The sequence below is a fragment of the Polypterus senegalus genome, chromosome 18, assembly GCF_016835505.1.
Source record: "Polypterus senegalus isolate Bchr_013 chromosome 18, ASM1683550v1, whole genome shotgun sequence".
In the NCBI taxonomy this organism is placed as follows: domain Eukaryota; kingdom Metazoa; phylum Chordata; class Cladistia; order Polypteriformes; family Polypteridae; genus Polypterus; species Polypterus senegalus.
The window spans coordinates 39,097,926-39,119,522 of record NC_053171.1 but is presented as its reverse complement, the minus strand read 5'-3'; the positions used below and the strand labels follow the sequence as shown (position 1 = coordinate 39,119,522).

The following is a 21,597-nucleotide window of genomic DNA, read 5'->3' as shown; positions in this document are numbered from 1 at the left end:
GACTCCAACACTACATCACCCAAAATTGCATTATTTGAGTCGAGAATGTAAGATAGGAAATTAAGTTTCACTTTGTTTTTCCAATTTAATATTGGAGTTAGTTGAGAAGTTTGACTACTGTTCATCCTTTCAATTTAAATGAATTAATGCAAGTCTTAGATACCTAGTTTAAAAACAAAGGGTTTATTTGTGTTTAGTTTGTTGGTGATGCAAAATGTTTATTTTTATTTCTGTTATTTCTTTTAAGGATTAAGATTTTTAAAAATGAAAATGTAGTAAACTGAATTAATGACATAATGTTTCATCCAGTGATATTGTTGGATATTTTGTCTCAGTTCATTTTTTTCAATTTTCCCTTCTCTTTTCAGTATGAATTTGCATTTAGTTTGTAGGTTTTCCACCCCAGGGATTTTGGTGATCACATTAGTTTATTTGTTTGCTTTATGGCTTAGGTTTGTTTTGAAATGTATTGGAGTGTTTCATTTTGTGAGCCCCCTCTGAAGTTGTGTATTATCAACCATGACAAATAGGATATAAGTTCACCATAAGGTTATATCTGAATTCGAGTTCATAGATTAAAAAAAAAAAAAGTTACTATTTCCTTTGTTTAATGATCTGCTGCCTAATATCTTTGATTTTGATATTTTCGTCTCTGATTTTTGTCTCATGTTTTGGTTGCAGTAATTCTTGATCTCCTGGTAATCGTACTGTTTCTGTGTTTTGACTGCGTCTTTTCTCCGGATTACCTTATAAAATCCTTCACTCTTTCCTGCAAAGCATATTTGATATCCAGTTACTTCCGAGAGTAAAAAGAGTTTAGTATTTTTTTTTATAAATAAATGGATGTGAGAATAGAGCATTTTGTGTACCAAGAACAATATCGTTTCATTGCATTCCTTTCAAAGCAAATACATTTATTGAAGGATGGAGCATGACACCATAGCCGATTTGTAAAGCAGTCGAGGGCATTCAGCAAGCATGGAGCTCAGATGGACAAAAGAACAAAGTTTCCTGTGTAAACTGGCTGTGATTATGCACTGATTTCTGCCTGTGAGTGAATACATTCAAAATCTTGGCTAAGTGTAAGACCATTAAAATGGGTTACTTGTAAGATAGTAATGAAAAGTCTGATTTCGTTCAGAATTAGCTTTGATAAAGTCAGCTGTCTGCCACATTTGCTTAAAATGTCAAATGGTTAACTTAATGCATTGGAGATATTAGGCTTATATAAAGTATTAAATAGCTTTAATCTTCCAAAATTAGACATAATGTTCAATGTGCATTATTAAGTATTGTTTATATTTGATGGTTGTGAGAGTTTAAGTCATTTTTATCTACCATCATTTGCAATGAGTTTGTTGGTAGATGGTTTCCTAACTCACTCAGGGGTTTCTATTATGTAGGTGAAAAAGAGTTAATAGTGAAAAGGTGCTTGCAAATCTTGAAAGTATCTGCTGATAGTGAGGTTGCTCACAACAGAAACCCACTGTAAATGCAGCCCTACATGCACATTGTTGTAGCTTTTCATTACCATTAAATTATATCTGCCTTGATGCTGCAAACTTAGTGTCATTATCCTCTTGAAATAAAATGAAAACATGGAAAATGTAGAGTTTATGTGCATGTATTTTGTACATATGCCTGAAAATTGCATCTATTACGTCTTTAAGATAAATTGTAATCCAATACACAAGTCTTTAGAAAAGTAGATATTTAATTCATACTTTTTATGCCTTCTGTGTGTTCATTTATGTTTTGCACCTTACTTTGCTTCAGATTTCGGGGCAGGAGGATTTGTCACACAAATTTTACCAGAGGAAACTGTATACCCCCTTGTGGCCACAGAATCTTGGAATAACTGATAGATGTCAGTATGTAACTTCCACTGAGAACAAATCAGGTATTGCAGAAAAGATGTTGAATTACATGGTGTTATTTTCATTTTTAGTCAATTGTCTGAATGGATTTGATGCAAGACAACTAAGCACATAAGGGAAAGACTTAGAAGGTGTTAGTTTCTGTATAGCTGTGCATTTAAGTCTGTGGTTCAAAGCCCTTGGTGGTTATTAAAACAAAACACGTAGTAGGAAGCAGTCTAACAACCAATATGTTAATATGAATAGGTTTTACCTCATGCGTATGTTTATAATGGAGGTAATATATAACTTATAGATGAAATTAGGTAATAAGTTGGGACCTTAGTAAAAGCTACATTAGTTACTACAAACTAAGGCTGTCAAATTATCCAAAAAAGTAGGGTTTAAATGCTCATATTAAAAATAAGTAAAGATTCGAATATATTCAAATGTAAATTAAAAGTACTAAGCGGTAATATATTTACATTTGTACTTAATGTACCTTTGCATTCTTCATTGATATTAATGTTTTTGCTCATGGTGCCTCTGCAAGGCATACAGTGCTTATAACTCGTGCACTGACACAGCCTTCACTTGAAAAACCCAGCCGTTCACAAAAATGGGGTTTTCTCTGCATTAAGAGATATGGTCAAAGAGAAGAATGGAAATGGGATACCTCACATGGCTGTAATACATATATGAAACCCTTATAAAATTGCTCACTATTACTTAAATATGTTAAACATGTGCATTACTTTGGTCCCACACTCTGTCTCTACTCCAGCACTCTGCTCCACTGTCTGTCTTTCTGGTTCTTGGGTGCAGAATAATTTTATATAACTGGTGGCACAGTGAGTCTACTTTGCAAAAGAAGTTACTTTTTGTAATGTACAGTACATGAAGTGTAGGTTATAGTAATAAAAAATGGCAGGGTTACTTTCGGGTTTGTAGAGAAGTGTTGGGGGGTCTAGTTGTCAAAGAATAACATGTTGGGAGCATGCAGTGGTGCAGCACGTGCCGCACCCACCACACGACGAACCACCTCAGGATCCCAAATTAAGACCCAAGTGCAGCCGTGCAATGGGTGACACCTCAGCACCACACTAGTTTGAATGGATGAAGGTCCAAGTCTTTAGAGTTCTGGTGCTTCTTGTTTTGCTATATAGTTTTTAGACATGGACACTATCCAGTGACCTGAGACGAAGGTTGTACTTCGTTCGTACTGTGTCTCTTCGGAGAATCCTTGGGTACTGCTGGTTTGACTATGTGTCGTATGAGCGGTTGCTCATGGTGTCTCGAATGAGGCACATTACCTGCATCGTGAGGGAGCGTCAGTTACGGCACTACAGCCATGTAGCTCAATTCCCTGTGGGTGATCCATCTTGTAGGATCCTCATTGTTGAGGACACAAGTGACTGGACCAGGCCAAGGGGACACCCACGTAACACCTGGCTCTGGCAGATAGAGGGTCATTTCCAGAGTGTGGGACTGGACTGTATGCCTGCCTGGGGGGTTGCCAGCTAGGATCCCGAGCTGTTTCATTGTGTGGTGAGTGTAGCAACACGCTGTGCCAGTGCATGCTATGTATGTATATATGTATGTACATGTATATACTAGGGGGCTGTGCTTCCTGCTTGCTTCGCTCGCCAACCCTCGTGCGGACCCTTCATTCTAGTCATTTCCCGGATCTGCAGCTTGCAAAAAATTTTGTTGTGCTTTTGGATAAACCCGAATATTAACTCTGTCTTTTCATATATCCGTCTTTTGAAACTATTATCACTGCCAATTCGTCACAAGTTTGTTTATTATATATGCAAGCGTGATCTTTCGGAGTCATATAGAAATCCAAGAAAACTTCTTTGTCTGTGATTTTCAGATAAATTTCGTGTAAAGTGCGATACTTTTGGACGTATGGATTTATATCCATTATTGGCTGTAGAATTTCTAATACATCTGATCGTTTAACTCTTTAGATTCTATATTGCATTGCTTCTCCGTGATCATAAATATAAACCTGACTGAATTGTGGTTTCTTTGAAATTAAACTTGTAGTAGCTTTAACTGTTGCGGGACCACAGATACTCATAGCATATGGTCCTGAATCATGTAAATCTACGTTTTGAGCATTGAATGATGCAAACGTGAACAGATTATTGTAGATTCAAATGTTTTGCCTGTAGTGTTTGTGGATTTCAGTTTCACCACTTCATTGGGTAGAAACACTACTTTTCCCTGATGGCAACACAAATTAGATGATCTACAAGTCTCCGACTTAAACTTTAAAGACAAACAATATCTACACACTTCTCTCATATCACCTATGTCCATATATTCAATCTCTTTTTGCTGTTCCATTATTTCACCGAGTAATAATTCCGTTTGTTAGCGCTAATGCAATGTTTATTATCAGTTTATTGAGAATAATCTCTAACCTGCTGTGCATGTGTATTGCACCAACGTTTTTGCATCTCTTTACGACATTCTACTTTGTCTTTTATTTCTGCCCCTGCTTGGGCCTGTTAGGTTTTTAATTCCACTTGGTCCGGGCTGATTATAACTTTCCTTATTTTCCGAATTTGCACTTAGATTATTATTGTTTTTTTTTAATTCTTTTGTCTCCCAACGCTTTTGGACCTCTTTTTGACATGCTGCTTCTTCGCTTAGTCGTTGACATTTCATCTAGAACATATAAAATTATTGTCCAGAAAAGCACTACATGAAAGGAAACAAATAGATTGTATGTCTTGAATTAAAATGAGGAAAGTTAAAAATTTATAAGAGGTGAGAGCACAGGAACTGTGTCTGACAATAGCATTCACACAAATGAGAGATGAGTGGACCGTGGGCGTGGTTAATCTCTTGGCACAAAGTCTTGTCTCGGGGGATTTGAAATTATCTCTCTAAAAAAGTTTTGTCTCGTCCCAGGATTCTTTTTACATATATTTGAATAATGGTATTTAATCTGACAGTCCTACTATAAACAGAATGAAATGCTCAGTGAGTACAGAGAAATGTCATATGCAGAGAACATACTAAACAGCTCTATGCTAAGCTGTGCTGTATTTAGATATCAAGAGTTTTCTGAGTATAAAGAGTTTCTGAACATTGTTACAGTAACATAACATGTTTAAAATGGATCAAACTAAAAATATGTATTTATTACAATATATTCAAATACTGTATAAGCTACCGCTTTTGACACTAACAATAAGAGTTGAAACGTGCAAATTTCAGAATACATTTTTCATTACACCTTTACATAGATCAAACACTATTTGAATCTTAGTAACAATAAAAGTTGCATGTTAATTATAATTAAACAATAAAACAATCCTGTGTTATTCCACATCTAAGCAATGCTCTATCATCAACATTCTGTTAGTAACTTAATTTTTTTCTTTTGCTTCTGTGGCTTCATTGCATCTCAAGCTGCATTTCTTTCATTATTATGGTATATTTGGCTGACTTACAAAATCAAGATATGTTTTAACTGTTAACAGATATTTTTTACATTTGGAGCACAGAGAAGTTAAATAACTTTCTCAGGGTCACACAGTGAGGCAGGAATGAAACCTTAGCCACTATTCCATTCTTGTAGGGTTGAGCAGAGCTTCAGAAAAGTATAAATTGCTTATAGTTCACTTGAAAGATTCTTGTACATGGATATTCAAAAAGTATCTTGGGACTATTCAGGTTCCAACCCCTTCTCTGTTCTGCTGGATCTGCAGCTGTGCTGACCGTGTTTAGCTGCGTTAAGTTAGCTGTATATTTAATAGACTGCTGGCTTTCATCTATCTTTGGGACTAACTGTACTACCAAGATTTTTGTATGGAACTTTAAAATCCACCATTTGCTAACTTTTTACCATTTTGCTGATCACTCCAGAGATATAAATAAAGACATTTTCTAAATAAAAATAATAATGAACCTACCACTAATCATTACAGTCCGACACTTAGTCTATTAATGTGTTCAGTTTATGAAACGAGTTAAGATTAACAGTGTCCCAGTTTATGTACAACAGTGACTGGAAGTTTTCAGATCTTCCTGTGTTTATGAATAGTTAGATGCTGCAGTTTTTCTTTTCCAGTTCAGCGATGCATGAAAAAGTTGATATTCTTAGTTTGACCTATAATTCATCATTTAAGTCTTAGTTTATCCAGCTTCAACAAAACAGTTACTTAAACATTGTGAAAATGAAGTTTAAATAAATAAAATGGAGAGGCCTTTGATAGAAGAGTAGTTAAAAAATGGAAAAGACTATCATTTGAATATTTATAGAGTAATATTTCATTCTAAAAGCAAAAAGGGATAGCTTCCAGTATCCTCTTGAGAGATGCCAGGGACAAATTGTTTCCAATTCAATTTTTTCCAGTATACAAATGGCAAGTTCATGTAAGGTAATGCAAATGTTTTTATATATTCTGGTAAATAATGTTTATGCAAGGTAAATAATGAAAAGTGGTCTCTTCGCTAAATTGTCTAAACACAGTAAATTTCTTCAGGATGGTTCCATGTGCTAGCATGCACTGTTGGGCAAACTAGGCCACTTTATTCACATCAACATGTACTTCTGATGTGTTGGTGTATACGTAGGTCATCCTTAGCCTTGCTCAATGCCCAAAGCATCTTGACTTTTGGTCTTGAGTCGCAGAAAATCTTCCGTGCTGGTCTGCTGAGCGTATTATGTGGAATGTGTCTACCAAACCAGTGCAAGAACCTAATTTTGGCCGTTTATATTTGTTATCTCACTTTTTACAGTTCTCAATTTAATCTACTAGAATCTCTACTGTGACCCACTCCTAGAATGGAGAGTCTAGAGGTTTGGTCGCCTTCAGGGGCTTTATGGATGGTTGACCCACATATCCCTGGCAGACATAGCTGCATGGAACCACCATTTGAATTAGCTGATGGCAAGATGGAATGGTTTGGGTGTCATACTAGTTAAGTGACATGCATTGGTGGGGTAGATCCAGATGTATTAGGCTATGGCAATGGTAAATGATATTGAATATGAATACTTGATATAGCATGTAAACTTTAGACCTGTAACTCATAAACATCTTGAAATTATGTCCAACTGTGAATGAGTGAAAAGGGTATTTGAAAAAACATTCTGATGTTTGAGTGAATAGGGGATTTGAGAAAACAATTTGATGTGTTGTTTTTTATTAAAATGCCTCCTTTTGACCCTGCTTTTTGCCTTCAACAGATAACCGCATTTACAGTCACTGTTTTATGCGGGGTTTACGCTATAGTCCTCCTGCTTGTATTAGGCCAGAGGCCCTTGAATTCATACCAGGTGTCACAGATGCTAGGCCAGGTGAGTTGCAGCCCTCCCTTCATTCTTTTTTAACTATCTGAATAGACAATCAGTAGATTTTCTAAGTTCTCATGAAGTTCACAAACTCTTACAATCTCATTGGTGAGTCAAAAATAAATAAATGAGCATCTTTGATGACACTAAGTTATTTCCTTTGTTTGCCACAGTCTCTCTGTGTCAGTGGGCATTTATTATTAAAAAAAGGTATTTGCTAAGTCTGAAAAACAGTGAGTTTTCCTCCTAAAATGAAATCCATGAGTGAATATTTAAATTAGTTACTGTATTTTTATGGTATTTAAAGTTGGTTTATTTATATTTTATATAAACATTACTCAATGAATATAGTCAGTTATTTGTTGTCTAGAAAGCTATCTTTATTTATTCTTTGAATATGTGCCTCAAAATGTGGGGGTTTATTGTTTAAAGGCGTCTTTCTGTGTTTTTTTAGTGCCTCCTGAGAACTGGTTCCATGATAAAAGTGCTGATGTTGATTCAAAGGTTTTCTTTCCAAGGTAAAGAGAAACAAAATTAATTTTATGGGTTGGAGAAGGAAAATATCTTCCAATATATTTACCAATATAAAATGAAGGACAAGTAGCAGCACTTTGTCTCCAGGTTGTAATGCAAGATTAACCAACAAAGCAAAGTGAATTGGAGGAATCAATTTTTCCCCAAATATAATTATGTGATTAGAATTACTAATGGAGAAAAAATGTTTATCAAGGCATCCTTTTAAATAACCTTTTAGACTAATACAGTGTTGGGGTGAAGTATAATAAATCACCCTTAATAACAGCGAAAGAAAATTGCATAGTACAAGACTGTATGTTAGTGCATCTCATTGTTTTTTGACTGTTTTATCTGTATGATACTAATTTAAAAAGAAATGTTCAGTCAGTTCTCACATAGTAATAAATGTGTTCAATAATTTTAATTTGTATTATCATTTTATTTTCAGGATTGGTGGTACACTTTATCATAACCTAAATCTGAAGTCTGTGCATAGCCATTTTGATTTAGAAACAGGTAAACCTGAGGTCACTTCCCTTCACACTGGGTTAGGAGCAACTGTTGACTACATTTTCTACTCAGCTGAGCCAGTCAACGATCCAAAACACGGAGGTGAGATAACTGTGGCATATCCTACTATTATTTTGTCTCTGAAGTTTATTCATTTCTTTATAAGTGCTCCATTAAAGTTCTCACTGGATAAAATGGGATACTTTTATGAAGAAAGATTCTGAAACATGACTTTAAAAAATGAAAACAGATGTGCATTATGTTTACAATTTAGTGTAATGCAGTTTTACTTTGCTTCTTACCATATTTAATAGTAATAAGTTACATTTATTGAGAGCCTTTCACAAACCCAAGGTCGCTTTACATACAGAGTTAAAAAAAATTACACAGATGACAAAAGTTCGTAGAAGAGGAAAGTTTTCAGTTGAGATTTAAAACTGCAGGAGGAGGAGCAATCTTAGAGAGACTGAGGAGTTGAAGGGCTATAGCACTGAAGGAGTCTGGTGCGTGGGACAGTAAGGCGATTACTGCTCAAGGAACTGAGAGAGCGACAAGGAGTGTAAGGAGCTAGTAACTGAATGAGATAGAGGGGGGCAAAGTTATGTAGGGCTTTGAAGGTGAGAAACAGAATCTTGAATTTAATCCTTGATGGAACAGGTAACCAGTGAAGCTGGGAGAGAACAGGGGAGATGTGAGCAAAACGTTTCGTGTGGGTGAGGATTCTAGCTGTGGAGTTCTGAATATACTGTAGCTTCTGTATAGATTTTGCAGGGAGGCCAATGAAGAGGGAATTACAGTAATCAATATGAGACATTATGAAACAATGAACCAGAGTTTGAGCATCATTAAAGGACAGAAATGGATGGAGGTGGGCAGTGTTACAGAGATGATAGAATGAAATTTTGGAAAGAGACCTAATGTGTAGCTCAAAGTTAAGTGATGAATCAATCAAAACACCAAGATTTCTGACAACAGGAGCAGGTTTGACAAGTGTACCATCAATAAAAACAGAAATTGGATGTCTTAGAAAGTTGGGATTTTGGACCTACCAGTAACACTTAGCTTAAGATCAGTGATGCAGTCAGTGAGTGTGCTGGGAGGCGAATCTGTAGGGGAGTCTGTACTAAGGTATAACTGTATATTGTCTGCATAACAGTGGAAGTTAAGGCCATGTCTGTGAATAATCTGACCCAAAGGAAGGATATAAAGTAGAAAAAGTAATGGCCCAAGGACTTAACCATGAGGGACACTATGCGATACAGGTGAGGTGGAGGATTTATATTGGCCAAGTGTAACAAACTGTTGCCTATTAGAAAGATATGATGTGAGCCATTGAAGGGAAGCCAGAGATGCCTACAGCAGAGAGAGACGTGACAGGAGGATTTCATGATTAACAGTGTTAAATGCTGCACTCAAATCAAGAAGGAGAAGAATAGTTGCTTGATCTGGGGTACCTGCAACAAAGCTGTTGCTTACCCTGGACCTGGCTCCAGGGCTTGGCCACAGTTGAACCAATGTTTGGATTTATAGTTGCCTCACTGGTAGAGGCTAGTTGACTGCAAAGTTTGGCATTGTGGTGGACAATGGGGCTGCAGATAATTGTCTTTTTTTTCTGTCTGTAATTAACTCAACCTTTTAAAAATAAAGAGTTCAGTCTGTCATAAAAAATGTTGAAGCATCAGCTTGAGCAAGATACTGAGTACAGCATGCTTTGGATCACATCTTGCTTTCAGAGATGTAAGATGTTAAATAGGCAAAGTAAACAGTTTGTGATAATTGTGAAAAAAATAACCTGTCCTATGGAAGCATTTGTCCAGTGGTTTATAGGCTTTGTGTAATTAGGTAAAAACATATACTGTTAGGTTTTTATTTTGTCATTTTCATTAAAGCTGTTTTTAGCCCATATGCCTCCTTGCTAAGAGTCAGGCTTAACCTCAGTATCCAACACTTCCCTCTTTCCATAAAAAAACATAGATGTGCAATGATAATTTCTGAAGGAAGAATGCAAACTCATTGTTTCTTTTAAGTATGGAAATATTTGGATTTTAATGAGTCTGTGACTCTTATTTACAGTTCTCATACTGTATGAAATTTCAGTATATTTTTGCAGTGCAGGAAGGATAATATTAAGAATCAAAAAAGCTTAGACATCTTGTTATTTTTTTGTCATTGATAAATTTTATTATTTATATATTCTGAATATTAAACATTTTTTTCAAGCAGCATTATCATATGTATCAGTAACGGCGTACTGCACGATAACGTGCAGTGAATACACTTGACTTGAGCATTCCTAGTTTTCATACTCTGTCTCTGTTTAGCATTTGTTTGCTCAGAGGTTTATGCGCTTGCTGTTTTCTGAGCAGCTCTTCTTTTCTCCACCCTAGCGGCCCGCTGCTTCTCTTCTTTCATTGGCATCTTTTCGCATTAAAACTGATTAAGTTAGTTTTTGTGTTGCAATTACTTAGTACGTTTTCTTTAATTTTTCATCTTAAGCTGGCACTTAAGTCTTCAATCTGCTTCAAGAATGATTAGCGTTGGTGGTAGGGAATGAGAATGGCGCCCATACGCATGCGCCGCACGGCTGCGCACTGCCAAGAGTTGATTCTACCATAAAATAAAATAAAAATAGAAAGAGTAATAAAAATCATCACCCCGAAAGTGGATAGTAGACATTAAGTATGTGTACCAAATTTCAAGTCAATAGGTGAAACGGTTTGCGAGCAACAGGTGATTTAAAATCCTGGACAGACAAACAAACAGCCACGGTAGCGTATTATATAAGATGTTTTAGATAAATTCTTTAGTTTGAGAGGCATTGTTTGTATTTAATATTAAGTGTGTCACCCTGCTATTTTGTAACCTCAGTATTTTGTTAGTGAGATTATAGGATCTACATAACTGTTGCTAAGAAATGCCACCCAAGAAGGCACTACATGTCATGTCACAAAGGCTCGACTATAAAACTCAATACAATTCTTCAGCTCACTGTTTGAGATTACAGTTAAACATTGAATAGTGTTAGTTTTGAGTAGGCCAGGGAAAGGTAACGCATTCTTTTTTGCGATTAATGTGGCCTGTTTAATGCATTAAAAAATATTATCGCATCCAGGGCAGCAATTTCATGTCATTTTTATTTATTTATTTTTAACATTACGAAACAATAACACAAAAAGTTAAGTGTGTACCTAAAGAAGTACATACACATCCAGTACTGTATTTATATACTACCTTTAAAAATTTTATGAAATAAAAATGAAAAAAATGTTCATTTAAAGGTTTAAAATTTTGCATTACGCCGTTCACAACAGTACACCACATCTCAATACGAATGAATCTCAAGTGAATGAAATGAGGTGAATGGGAGGGGAGATGATGACGTGACTCCCCCACCCGCCTTAACTCTCAATCTCTCCACAAACACAGTCTCTCGGATCTCAACTCTCCTTTATATAAATCAGTAAAGGAGAGAGGACTAAACACTAAGGAAAAAGAACGGCAAGATCGCGTCAGGTGTGGAGCTCAACTCGGAGCGAAATTAAGTGAATGAAATGAGGTAAATGGGAGGGGAGATGATGACGTGACTCCCCCAGCCTCCTTAACTGCCAATCCCTCCACAAACACAGTCTCTCGGATTGTGATGTCCACGGCTTTATTTAATGTTAGCTCAGACCCGGCACTTAAAAGTTTCTCTCGCACTTTTGCCGAGTTTGAGCCAAACATTATTCTATCCCTGATGATCTCAACTCTCCTTTATATAAATCAGTAAAGGAGAGAGGACTAAACACTAAGTAAAAAGAATGGCAAGACCGCGTGAGGTGCGGAGCTCAGCTTGGAGTGAAATTAAGTGAATGAAATGAGGTGAATGGGAGTGGAGATGATGACATGACTCCCCCACCCGCCTTAACTGCCAGTCCCTCCACAAACAGAGTCTCTCGGAATTTGCATAAGCACAGCCCTTCACCAGCAATTTTGACTTAGTTACAAAGTGATCAAAACTCTCGTTTATACCCTGCATCCTCTGATTAAACTTGTATCTAGCGAATATCGTATTAGTCGTGGGCATGAAAAACGCTAGCGGCAGCCTGTCTATGAACTTAATTTAAACTTTAGGTTTACACCGTGCTTTGTTTCCGAAGTAGCTGCACTCATGAATATGTTTGTATGCGTCACTCAATTCATATTCTTTTCCTACCTTCTCAATTGTGTAATGCGTTTTTTGAACAGGTTTGATTCATCGAAGTGATCACTCGTACTTTGTTCAGTCAGTTCACGTGAGTCGCTCTTTTGTGTGATCTTGCGATGGCAAAGCCCTGACTGACTGACTGACTCACTCACTCACTCATCACTAATTCTCCAACTTCCCGTGTAGTTAGAAGGCTGAAATTTGGCAGGCTCATTCCTTACAGCTTACTTACAAAAGTTGGGCAGGTTTCATTTCGAAATTCTACGCATAATGGTCATAACTTGAACCTATTTTTTCGTCCATATACTGTAATAGACTGCAGCTCGATGGCTGTGGGAGGAGGAGTTGCGTCTCGCGCCATCACGCCTACCACGTAATTGAGTGCCTGCCCATATAAGGTAAATATTTGCGGGTGAAGGACTGTGCTTAGCATATTCATAAGTAAAAATATCTGAATCACAAACTGATGTTAATTAAATTTTGTCCATGAATACTTATTAAATAATTCCAAATAGTCTGTTTGCTTCCTTTCATAGCTTTTCCGATGGTTGTGCTGCTTCCAGCCATGTATTTTCGTATTAAAGCATTTAACCAATCACATTTCAGCCATAATTTGTTGCCAGGCAGAGAGGCCTTCACAATCCGTTATAATTGACACAGAATAAATGTTGATTAACCTGTTGCTTCAACCAATCAGATTTTGAGTTGGTGTCAATATATGGCCCTCTAGCAGGCATATGGCGACGTCACCATATTCAGACCCATTGATTGGATCGAAGCCGCAGGTTTGACTTTCAGCATTAGCTTCGATGACGATAGAAAGGGACTTTTTGATGGAACTGAGTCTCACGGATAATCCGTACAACAGAGTGATTGAACTGTTTTTGAGGAAAGAGAGGAGGATGGATTTTGTTTACAAATAATCCGAATTTTTGGTGAGAAAAATGTTGAGATTTTCCTAAATAATATTGCAAGTGTATGAGTTACTATTGATGTTTTTTATGTGTGTTGCGGCTGTGGCTGCGGTAGAAAGGAACTTGTTCACCCCTGGTTTGTCTATTCAATAAAGGCATTTATTGTGGCTACAGGAGTTATCTATCTGCGATGCAGCGGCTCTTTATAATGTATTTCTGCATATTAAGATGGTTTTTATAACCATAAATTAGTTTTTGAGGGGTGGGTTGATTGAGACGGAGCAGTACTGAAGGCCTAGGTGTGAGATGCACGGTCCGCCAATGGACCAGATGATATGTAAATTTAATGAACATTACAACCCGAAAATAAACAAAACTGTAGAGAGGCCCATGATTAAATGAACAGTAAAAAAGTAAGAGCGACGCGACAGTGACTTATTGAGGCAGGCAGGCCAGAGCACAATAGCACGGGGCTCGATGTAGTGCGCGATAAGTTGATCTAAAATGCGCGCTCAGATTCGAAAAATATGTCTTTTTCAAGTTCTATTTGGATATAAGTAGGTTCTATTTAGTTGACAGAAATATCTTTGGTAGGAATGTAAGTTGAATTTTAGTTTTTACATTTCTATGGTGAAGAAAAATGTATGCAATGATGACTAAATTTAACTTAAATTCCTACCAAAGATATTTCTGTTGACTAAATAAAAATTGCTTATATTTAAAATTTAAATAGAACTTGAACAGATACGATAGTTCATAATGCCCACGCAGCACTACATGCACGTAAGAGCAGAAGTCATCCATTTTAACAAGCAGCGTATTGCACTGATACGAAATAGCCTGCCCATTTAATTATTTAGGAATGGATAGATAAATTAAGATTTTGTACAAATAATGTTTTTCATTTTTCTTCCTCGATGGATTCTGGCACGCTCAGCAACAGCTGCTCGCACCCCAAAGGAGATAGATAGATAGATAGATTGATAGATAGATATATATGTGTGTGTGTGTGTGTGAATATATGTATATACAGTGGGATGCAAAAGTTTGGGCAACCTTGTTAATAGTCATTATTTTCCTGTATAAATCGTTGGTTGTTACGATAAAAAATGTCAGTTAAATATACCATATAGGAGACACACACAGTGATATTTGAGAAGTGAAATGAAGTTTATTGGATTTACAGAAAGTGTGCAATAATTGTTCAAACAAAATCAGGCAGGTGCATAAATTTGGGCACCACAAAAAAGAAATGAAATCAATATTTAGTAGATCCGCCTTTTGCAGAAATTACAGCCTCTAAACACTTCCTGTAGGTTCCAATGAGAGTCTGGATTGTGGTTGAAGGTATTTTGGACCATTCCTCTTTACAAAACATCTCTAGTTCATTCAGGTTTGATGGCTTCCAAGCATGGACAGCTCTCTTTAACTCACACCACAGATTTTCAATTATATTCAGGTCTCTGGGGACTGAGATGGCCATTCCAGAACGTTGTACTTGTTCCTCTGCATGAATGCCTTAGTGTATTTTGAGCAGTGTTTCAGGTCATTGTCTTGTTGAAAGATCCAGCCCCGGCGCAGCTTCAGCTTTGTCACTGATTCCTGGACATTGGTCTCCAGAATCTGCTGATACTTAGTGGAATCCATGCGTCCCTCAACTTTGACAAGATTCCCAGTCCCCTGCACTGGCCACACAGCCCCACAGCATGATGGAACCACCACCATATGTTACTGTAGGTAGCAGGTGTTTTTCTTGGAATGCTGTGTTCCTTGTTATGCCCAAATAACTTAATTTTAGTTTCTTCAGTCCACAGCACCTTATTCCAAAATGAAGCTGGCTTGTCCAAATGTAATGTGCTTGAGCATACCTCAAGCGGCTCTGTTTGTGCTGTGGGCGGAGAAAAGGCTTCCTCTGCATCACTCTCGCATACAGCAACTCCTTGTGTAAAGTGCGCCGAATGGTTGAACGATGCACGGTGACTCCATCTGCTGCAAGATGATGTTGTAGGTCTTTGGTGCTGGTCTGTGGGTTTACTCTGACTGCTCTCACCATTCGTCGCTTCTGTCTATCCGAAATCTTTCTTGGTCTGCCACTTCGAGCCTTAACTTGAACTGAGCCTGTGGTCTTCCATTTCCTCAATATGTTCCTAACTGTGGAAACAGACAGCTTAAATCTCTGGGACAGCTTTCTGTATCCTTCCCCTAAACCATGATGGTGAACAATCTTTGTCTTCAGGTGTTTTATTACGGGAAAATGGTTCAAGGGATTAGAACATAAGTAGGCAAAGAATCAGAGAGAAGAGGTCCAATACTTCTATTTTGTTTACTTAATCAATTATAACATTTAAATACATATGAATGGGTTATAGAAATAAAGAGACAAACTTATACTTACAATAACATACATACATACAGTAACATACATCAAAAGACCCAGAGCCATCATCCCAGACCAGTAGACTGAGGGGGCCCGCTTGTCAGTCTTGTCAAAGGATCAACCCTTTTAGCCTTTCATATTTACTGGGCGGTGCGCGCTGTCCCCACGGTTGAGCCTCCAAAGAAACTGAGGGCGGAACCTTCCTTATATACTAATTGAGCGCCCTTGCCCAAAGCGCTTACGTGTAAGCAGTGTATACAGAAGTGATTAGTTTCAGCACACACACCTTTCCACGGGACGCGGTGTTGTTTTGCACTTGGTCCTGATGATGACGACACCTGGTACCAGGAGGCACACAAAAATAAGAATTGCGTAGTGAAGCCCCTTGAAGTGAAAAACAAGTCAGCATGACCCTCTGGCCATATTCCCAGTACTTTTCCTTCTTGAAGCTGGTTTTGCGCTGAGCGACCAACGCCCATCTGCTCTCTTGATCCCCCCCTCTCTTTAGAAAAATCCTTCCATTACATTAGGTCATTTGAGAGTTGTTTTGTGACCCCCATGTTGCTACTCTTCACAGAAAATTAAAGGAGGAGGGAAACTTACAATTGACCCCCTTAAATAGTCTTTCTCATTATAGGATTCACCTGTGTATGTAGGTCAGGGGTCACTGAGCTTACCAAGCCAATTTGAGTTCCAATAATTAGTTTGAAAAGTTTTGGAATCAATAAAATGACAGCGGTGCCCAAATTTAGGCACCTGCCTGATTTTGTTTAAACAATTATTGCACACTTTCTGTAAATCCAATAAACTTAATTTCACTTCTCAAATATCACTGTGTGTGTCTCCTATATGATATATTTAACTGACATTTTTTATCGTAACAACCAACGATTTATACAGGAAAATAATGACTATTAACAAGGTTGCCCAAACTTTTGCATCCCACTGTATGTGTGTGTGTGTATATGTAGATATGTATGTATATGTATATATATATATGTTTATATGTGTGTGTATGTGTGTGTGTGTATATATATATATATATATATGTATATAGTTATATGTATATATATGTGGATGTATGTGTGTGTATATAACCCACCCAGAAGTGTTCCAAGTGCTTGACCACCTGGTCCTCATTGCACCTCCGAGTGGGGCTGAAGATTCGTCCAGCCAGGCTGCTGAGTCCATGCAGCTCCCCCTAGCGGCCATCCGAGCCCCCAACCAGGCAGTGGAGGACTCTGTCTCCCATGGAGCCCTGGGGGTGGTTGGGGAATCACCATCAGCCATGGAGGCTGCCACCAAGCGTTCCGGGGGAGGTACTGGACTGCCCATGTTGGCTCCCCCGGAACATAAGCAGCAGGGGCGTCCCTGCCGAGCATGGGACCCGGCTGTCCGTCACTATATATATATATATATATATATATATATATATATATATATATATATATATATATATGACAGCAACACTCATAACAGTGACAAAACAATTACATTTAGGGATTACGTACATCACGTTACGTTATTTTTAAAATGTTTCCCTGTTGTTTTTCATTACTTCTTTAACACACTACTTCTCCGCTGCAAAGCGCGGGTATTTTGCTAGTTTTTGTATGAAAGTGAAAATCAAAGGAAACAAATGGAGCAGTATTATGTCACTCTAAATACCAATGTGACAGTAGATGGTGATGATGCTGGAACATACATACACACACACACATTGACTATATATATATATATATATATATATATATATATACCGTAGATCCCAGAATACAGGCCGACCCGGTATATTAGCCGAACCCCTTCTCTACCTACTAAATTACATGTATTTGCCGATGACCGGTATTTAAGCCGACCCCCTTCTCCAAGCAAAATTTTTCTAAATTTCCTTAAAAGTGTCTCTTCGGGTATATTTATAATATTTATCGGCGAGAATTTGAGACTGCTGGCATTTTTGATATATAATATAATGTGCATAATTTACCAAAACACCAATAATTTTTCTAATGTACTAACCAAAAAGTTATAAAAAGTGCCTAGCCTACTTCGATTAAGCTAGGAGCATGGCGGCACGCATGGTCGCAGCAGCTCAGGGTTCTCCTTTTCAGTGCACTTTTTTGTTGTTTTTGTACTTTTTTTTTTGTCCTTGTTTGTGCATGATCGGTTTGGCGAACATCCGCTACACCATTCAGAACATTATAAACATCGGTGTCCAGAGCCAGACATCTGTTTCGAGTGTTTTTCATCACACGCACAACATCCCAGACAACATAGCGAGACCAGCGGGCTCTCCGTGGATTGTTGTCGGGTCTAGGAGACAACACAGACGGAGGAGGGAAAGAAAGCAGAAGCGGGGCCGCAGATCCGGCGTTATGCTAAAGCTAAAAACAACCATACAAGCCCTATACAGAACTTTTTTCTGCACTGAAGGAGCTGCTTTTAATCTCATTGTAGATGCGTATAGTGACAATAAAAGGCATTCTATTCTAGAAACAATTTCATACTGTACTCACCATTTAATTTGACATCTTTGGGCTGCAGTAAGGGAGGAGATATTTCCACACAATGTCCATCTTCGTTTCGATTGCGATCGCTTACTTTTACCTTCTCTTCCTTCCTTAGCAATTATGTGTCTTGCTTGCATGGTCTTAATGAATTATATATATAGGTAAATCACTGCAATGACGTAAATTACATCCACAAACACATGTATCTGGGCTCTAACTGACGCTACTAACGCTCTCGGTTGTTTGTTTACAATCGCGCAAGCGGATACACGTGACCGCATCCGTTTCGTAACGCAAGATGTTGATCGTAAATCAAAACAAAAAATTTCATTTTAAACTTCCCAATAATTTATTATAAATTTTATTAATAAAATCAACAACTAAAACACTTTTTTGAATAAATTCTTTATTTAATTTAAAGTACCTGTATGCAAAGTTACTTCTTCATCTGAAAGATGGCTCTGTGGTTTCGTCATTATTTACTTCCGTATTCATCGGCAAAACCGGCATTGCGCTGGAAATCTTGAATCTGAAACGATACTCATTGTATAAACCGACCCCCAAACTCCAAGCCAAAAATCTAGGACGAAATTCTCGGCTTATATAACGGATCTACGGTGTGTATATATATATATATATATATATATATATATATATATATGTATATATATATATATATATATATATATATATATATATATATATATATATATATATATGTATAAAACTCACTGTATTGGATGAAGTTGGGGGGTTTTAGTGTGGTGTATTATTTCAAATCTTAATTGTTCCTAGAATATATGGGATTGATTATATTTCTGATTGAACAGTCTTCGAAGTCTTTTAATGTTGTTTCATTGAAACTTGTGATTGATTGTTATAACACTTTGTCTATACACTTTGTTACAAATTAAAAAAAATGACGTAATGCACGTCAAACCAGCCCATCAATAAGAACATGAGGCTGCTGTCTGTTGTGGAGTTTCTGGCTCTTTGGTCCTCTCCAGGAGGCTTGGTTAGGAGATAAGGTCCAAACCGTGTATAGCTTCATGAATTCTTAAAAGACATCATATAGATAAAGTATTGAAATAAATGGATAAGCCTACATGTTAGCTGTTTTTTATCATCATATTTAAATATTGTTTACCAAAAAATAATAATTAATTGGTGCAGTAATCATCAATATCCCTTCAGTTTTTCTTTGTACCCAGAGCATCTCTAGATTCTTAGTTACATGAAAGATGGTCAGCTTGGCTTTCCGCTTTACCTTGGTTTATAGTTAGTTAGAAGTGGTTTGTCTTACAGGTCATTCTTCATAGTATCTAGGTTTTCACAGTACAAGGTAAACACTTTTATTTGTATATACAATATACATGCAGGCTAAATCTATGCGTGAATATGTAAATTCGGCAAGAACAGAGTGTATACTTGTGTTTAAAACCACTAAAAGCATAAATCAGTGACTTTTTTGTTATGGGTTATATTTACTGTGGTATACTTTGTAGATATATTCTCTATCAATTCAAATGTATATTTGCATATGGATATAAAGTATACCTGTTTGTGCTTAGGCTGCAGCATTTTGCATATTGTAAATACATTTTTTAATTGTTTATCTGTTATCTGCTTTATCCATTACAGAGTCATTGTTTGTTATTTAAGTAAATTAGCTACTCTAATTCTATTTTTCAAAATTAATTTTAAAATAATTAAATTAAAACTTGTTTTGTTATGAGATAGCTTATCATGGAAGATGATTTCATTAAATCTAATACACAATCTTTTTGTAGTGTATTATTCTATTCTCTTTTGATGCAGTATAAAGGCATAAACAGAAAGTAATATTTAAATGTGTTCTGGGTTTTTATAAAATATTTAAATATGACAAATTGTAGCACAACGTAATGCTTAATTTATGTCTTAAACAACATGAACGCTGTTACACACAGATTTGCATGCAGAAATCTCTTATTACACTTGCATACAATATAAAGACACGGCCAAAGGTGTAGGCAGGAATGGCAGAGTTTCAAGAACTGAGCTAAATGTCTACACACTTTATTTAGTGGGTAACTGTAACGCCAAGGAACACTGTGGTCATTTTGATGTATTTTTACTCAATGCAGGACGAAGACAGCTGCAAGATGGGCCTCTCAAGTTGCTTGGACGCCTCACCTTGTTCAGTGAAGAAGATCTATGGGCAATGAATGGATTACCGAACAAAATGTACTCTTCTGATCACCTGTGTCTTCTAGCCAAATTTTGTTGGGACACTATTTATTTTTAAAAAAGAAACACTCAGGAGAACATCTGTGTGCCACTGGAGTTGAGTGTTTGTTGGTGACCCTTTTTCAGACGCTCATGCACCTCACAAAATGAAGTGTAGTCTTTATTCACTGCAACTTGTAACGGGTACTTTCACGTAAAACCCAGTAAATTGCAAATTTTGAATACCTATTTCCTGTTACAAAAATTTTACCAGATATAAGTTTGCCATATTTGATTTGTTTGGTTAAAATTTAGTATTTAAATGTTAGTTTGCTTTCATTTATAGTGCCTTTTTAAAAAGTAAGTTGTCTGCCTGCTGATTGACACTGGGCCATCTACAGTATATGTGTATGAGAGCACAGAATTGGAATTTCTAAGATACTTCAATGCAGTGATTTTGTTAAGGACAATATACTTAATTTTATTAATTTTCATTTGGTTCCTTGGAGCTGAATTTTGAGGTTGGTAATGTTCAGACAATTTCTGACATGATTTTGCAGGTGTGATTCTTTTATTGACAGTTGCATGTTTTTCATTTTCATTGCTGAAAAGATTCACTGTGCTCTAATGCCACTGTGTGAGCTGAATGTGCCAAGTTGAAATGTTTATATTGTATATATTAATGTACAAATAAACAAAAAATTCACCAGTTTGGTTATTACTTTAACAAGGCTTTTTCATAACTTCATTTTAATTTAATCCTGATGCTCTGCATATTCAATTAATTATCATTACTATTCATGGTGGGTCCAAAATCCGTACTAACCCCTACTCTCTCCTCTGTTCTTTTTCCGGTTTTCTGTGGTGGCGACCTGCGCCACCACCACCTAATTAAAGCACCGTGATGTCCCTACATTGATGGATTAATGGCCAGAAGTCCACGTGACCGTCATCATCAAGTTCTTCCATTCAATCATTTTCCTTAATAAATAAATGACCAAGTATTATATTGTCTCATTTGTTTAACTGGTTTCTCTTTATCTACTTTTAGGACATGAGTGAAAATCTGATGATGTTTTAGTTCATATTTATGCAGAAATATAGAAAATTCTAAAGGGTTCACAAACTTTCAAGCACAACTGTAAGAATGACAAAGATGGAGAAATGCATGCATGTTGAGCACATCACAGAAGGCCATTAAGT

The 21,597-nt window shown here is 36.8% G+C and overlaps 1 protein-coding gene across 4 annotated transcripts in view; it reads left to right on the top strand.

The window, feature by feature from the left end:
• Positions 1 to 21,122, top strand: part of angel1 (angel homolog 1 (Drosophila)) — a 36,791-nt gene extending 15,669 nt beyond the window's left edge. For all 4 annotated transcript variants that reach the window (XM_039741598.1, XM_039741597.1, XM_039741600.1 and 1 more), the window contains exons 6-10: positions 1,777 to 1,900; positions 7,069 to 7,179; positions 7,628 to 7,691; positions 8,138 to 8,301; positions 20,313 to 21,122. In XM_039741598.1, the coding sequence (XP_039597532.1) occupies positions 1,777 to 1,900; positions 7,069 to 7,179; positions 7,628 to 7,691; positions 8,138 to 8,301; positions 20,313 to 20,473 (624 nt within the window). In that variant the 3' untranslated portion in view covers positions 20,474 to 21,122. The remainder of the gene's footprint in view (positions 1 to 1,776; positions 1,901 to 7,068; positions 7,180 to 7,627; positions 7,692 to 8,137; positions 8,302 to 20,312) is intronic.
• Positions 21,123 to 21,597: the final 475 nt, after the last annotated feature.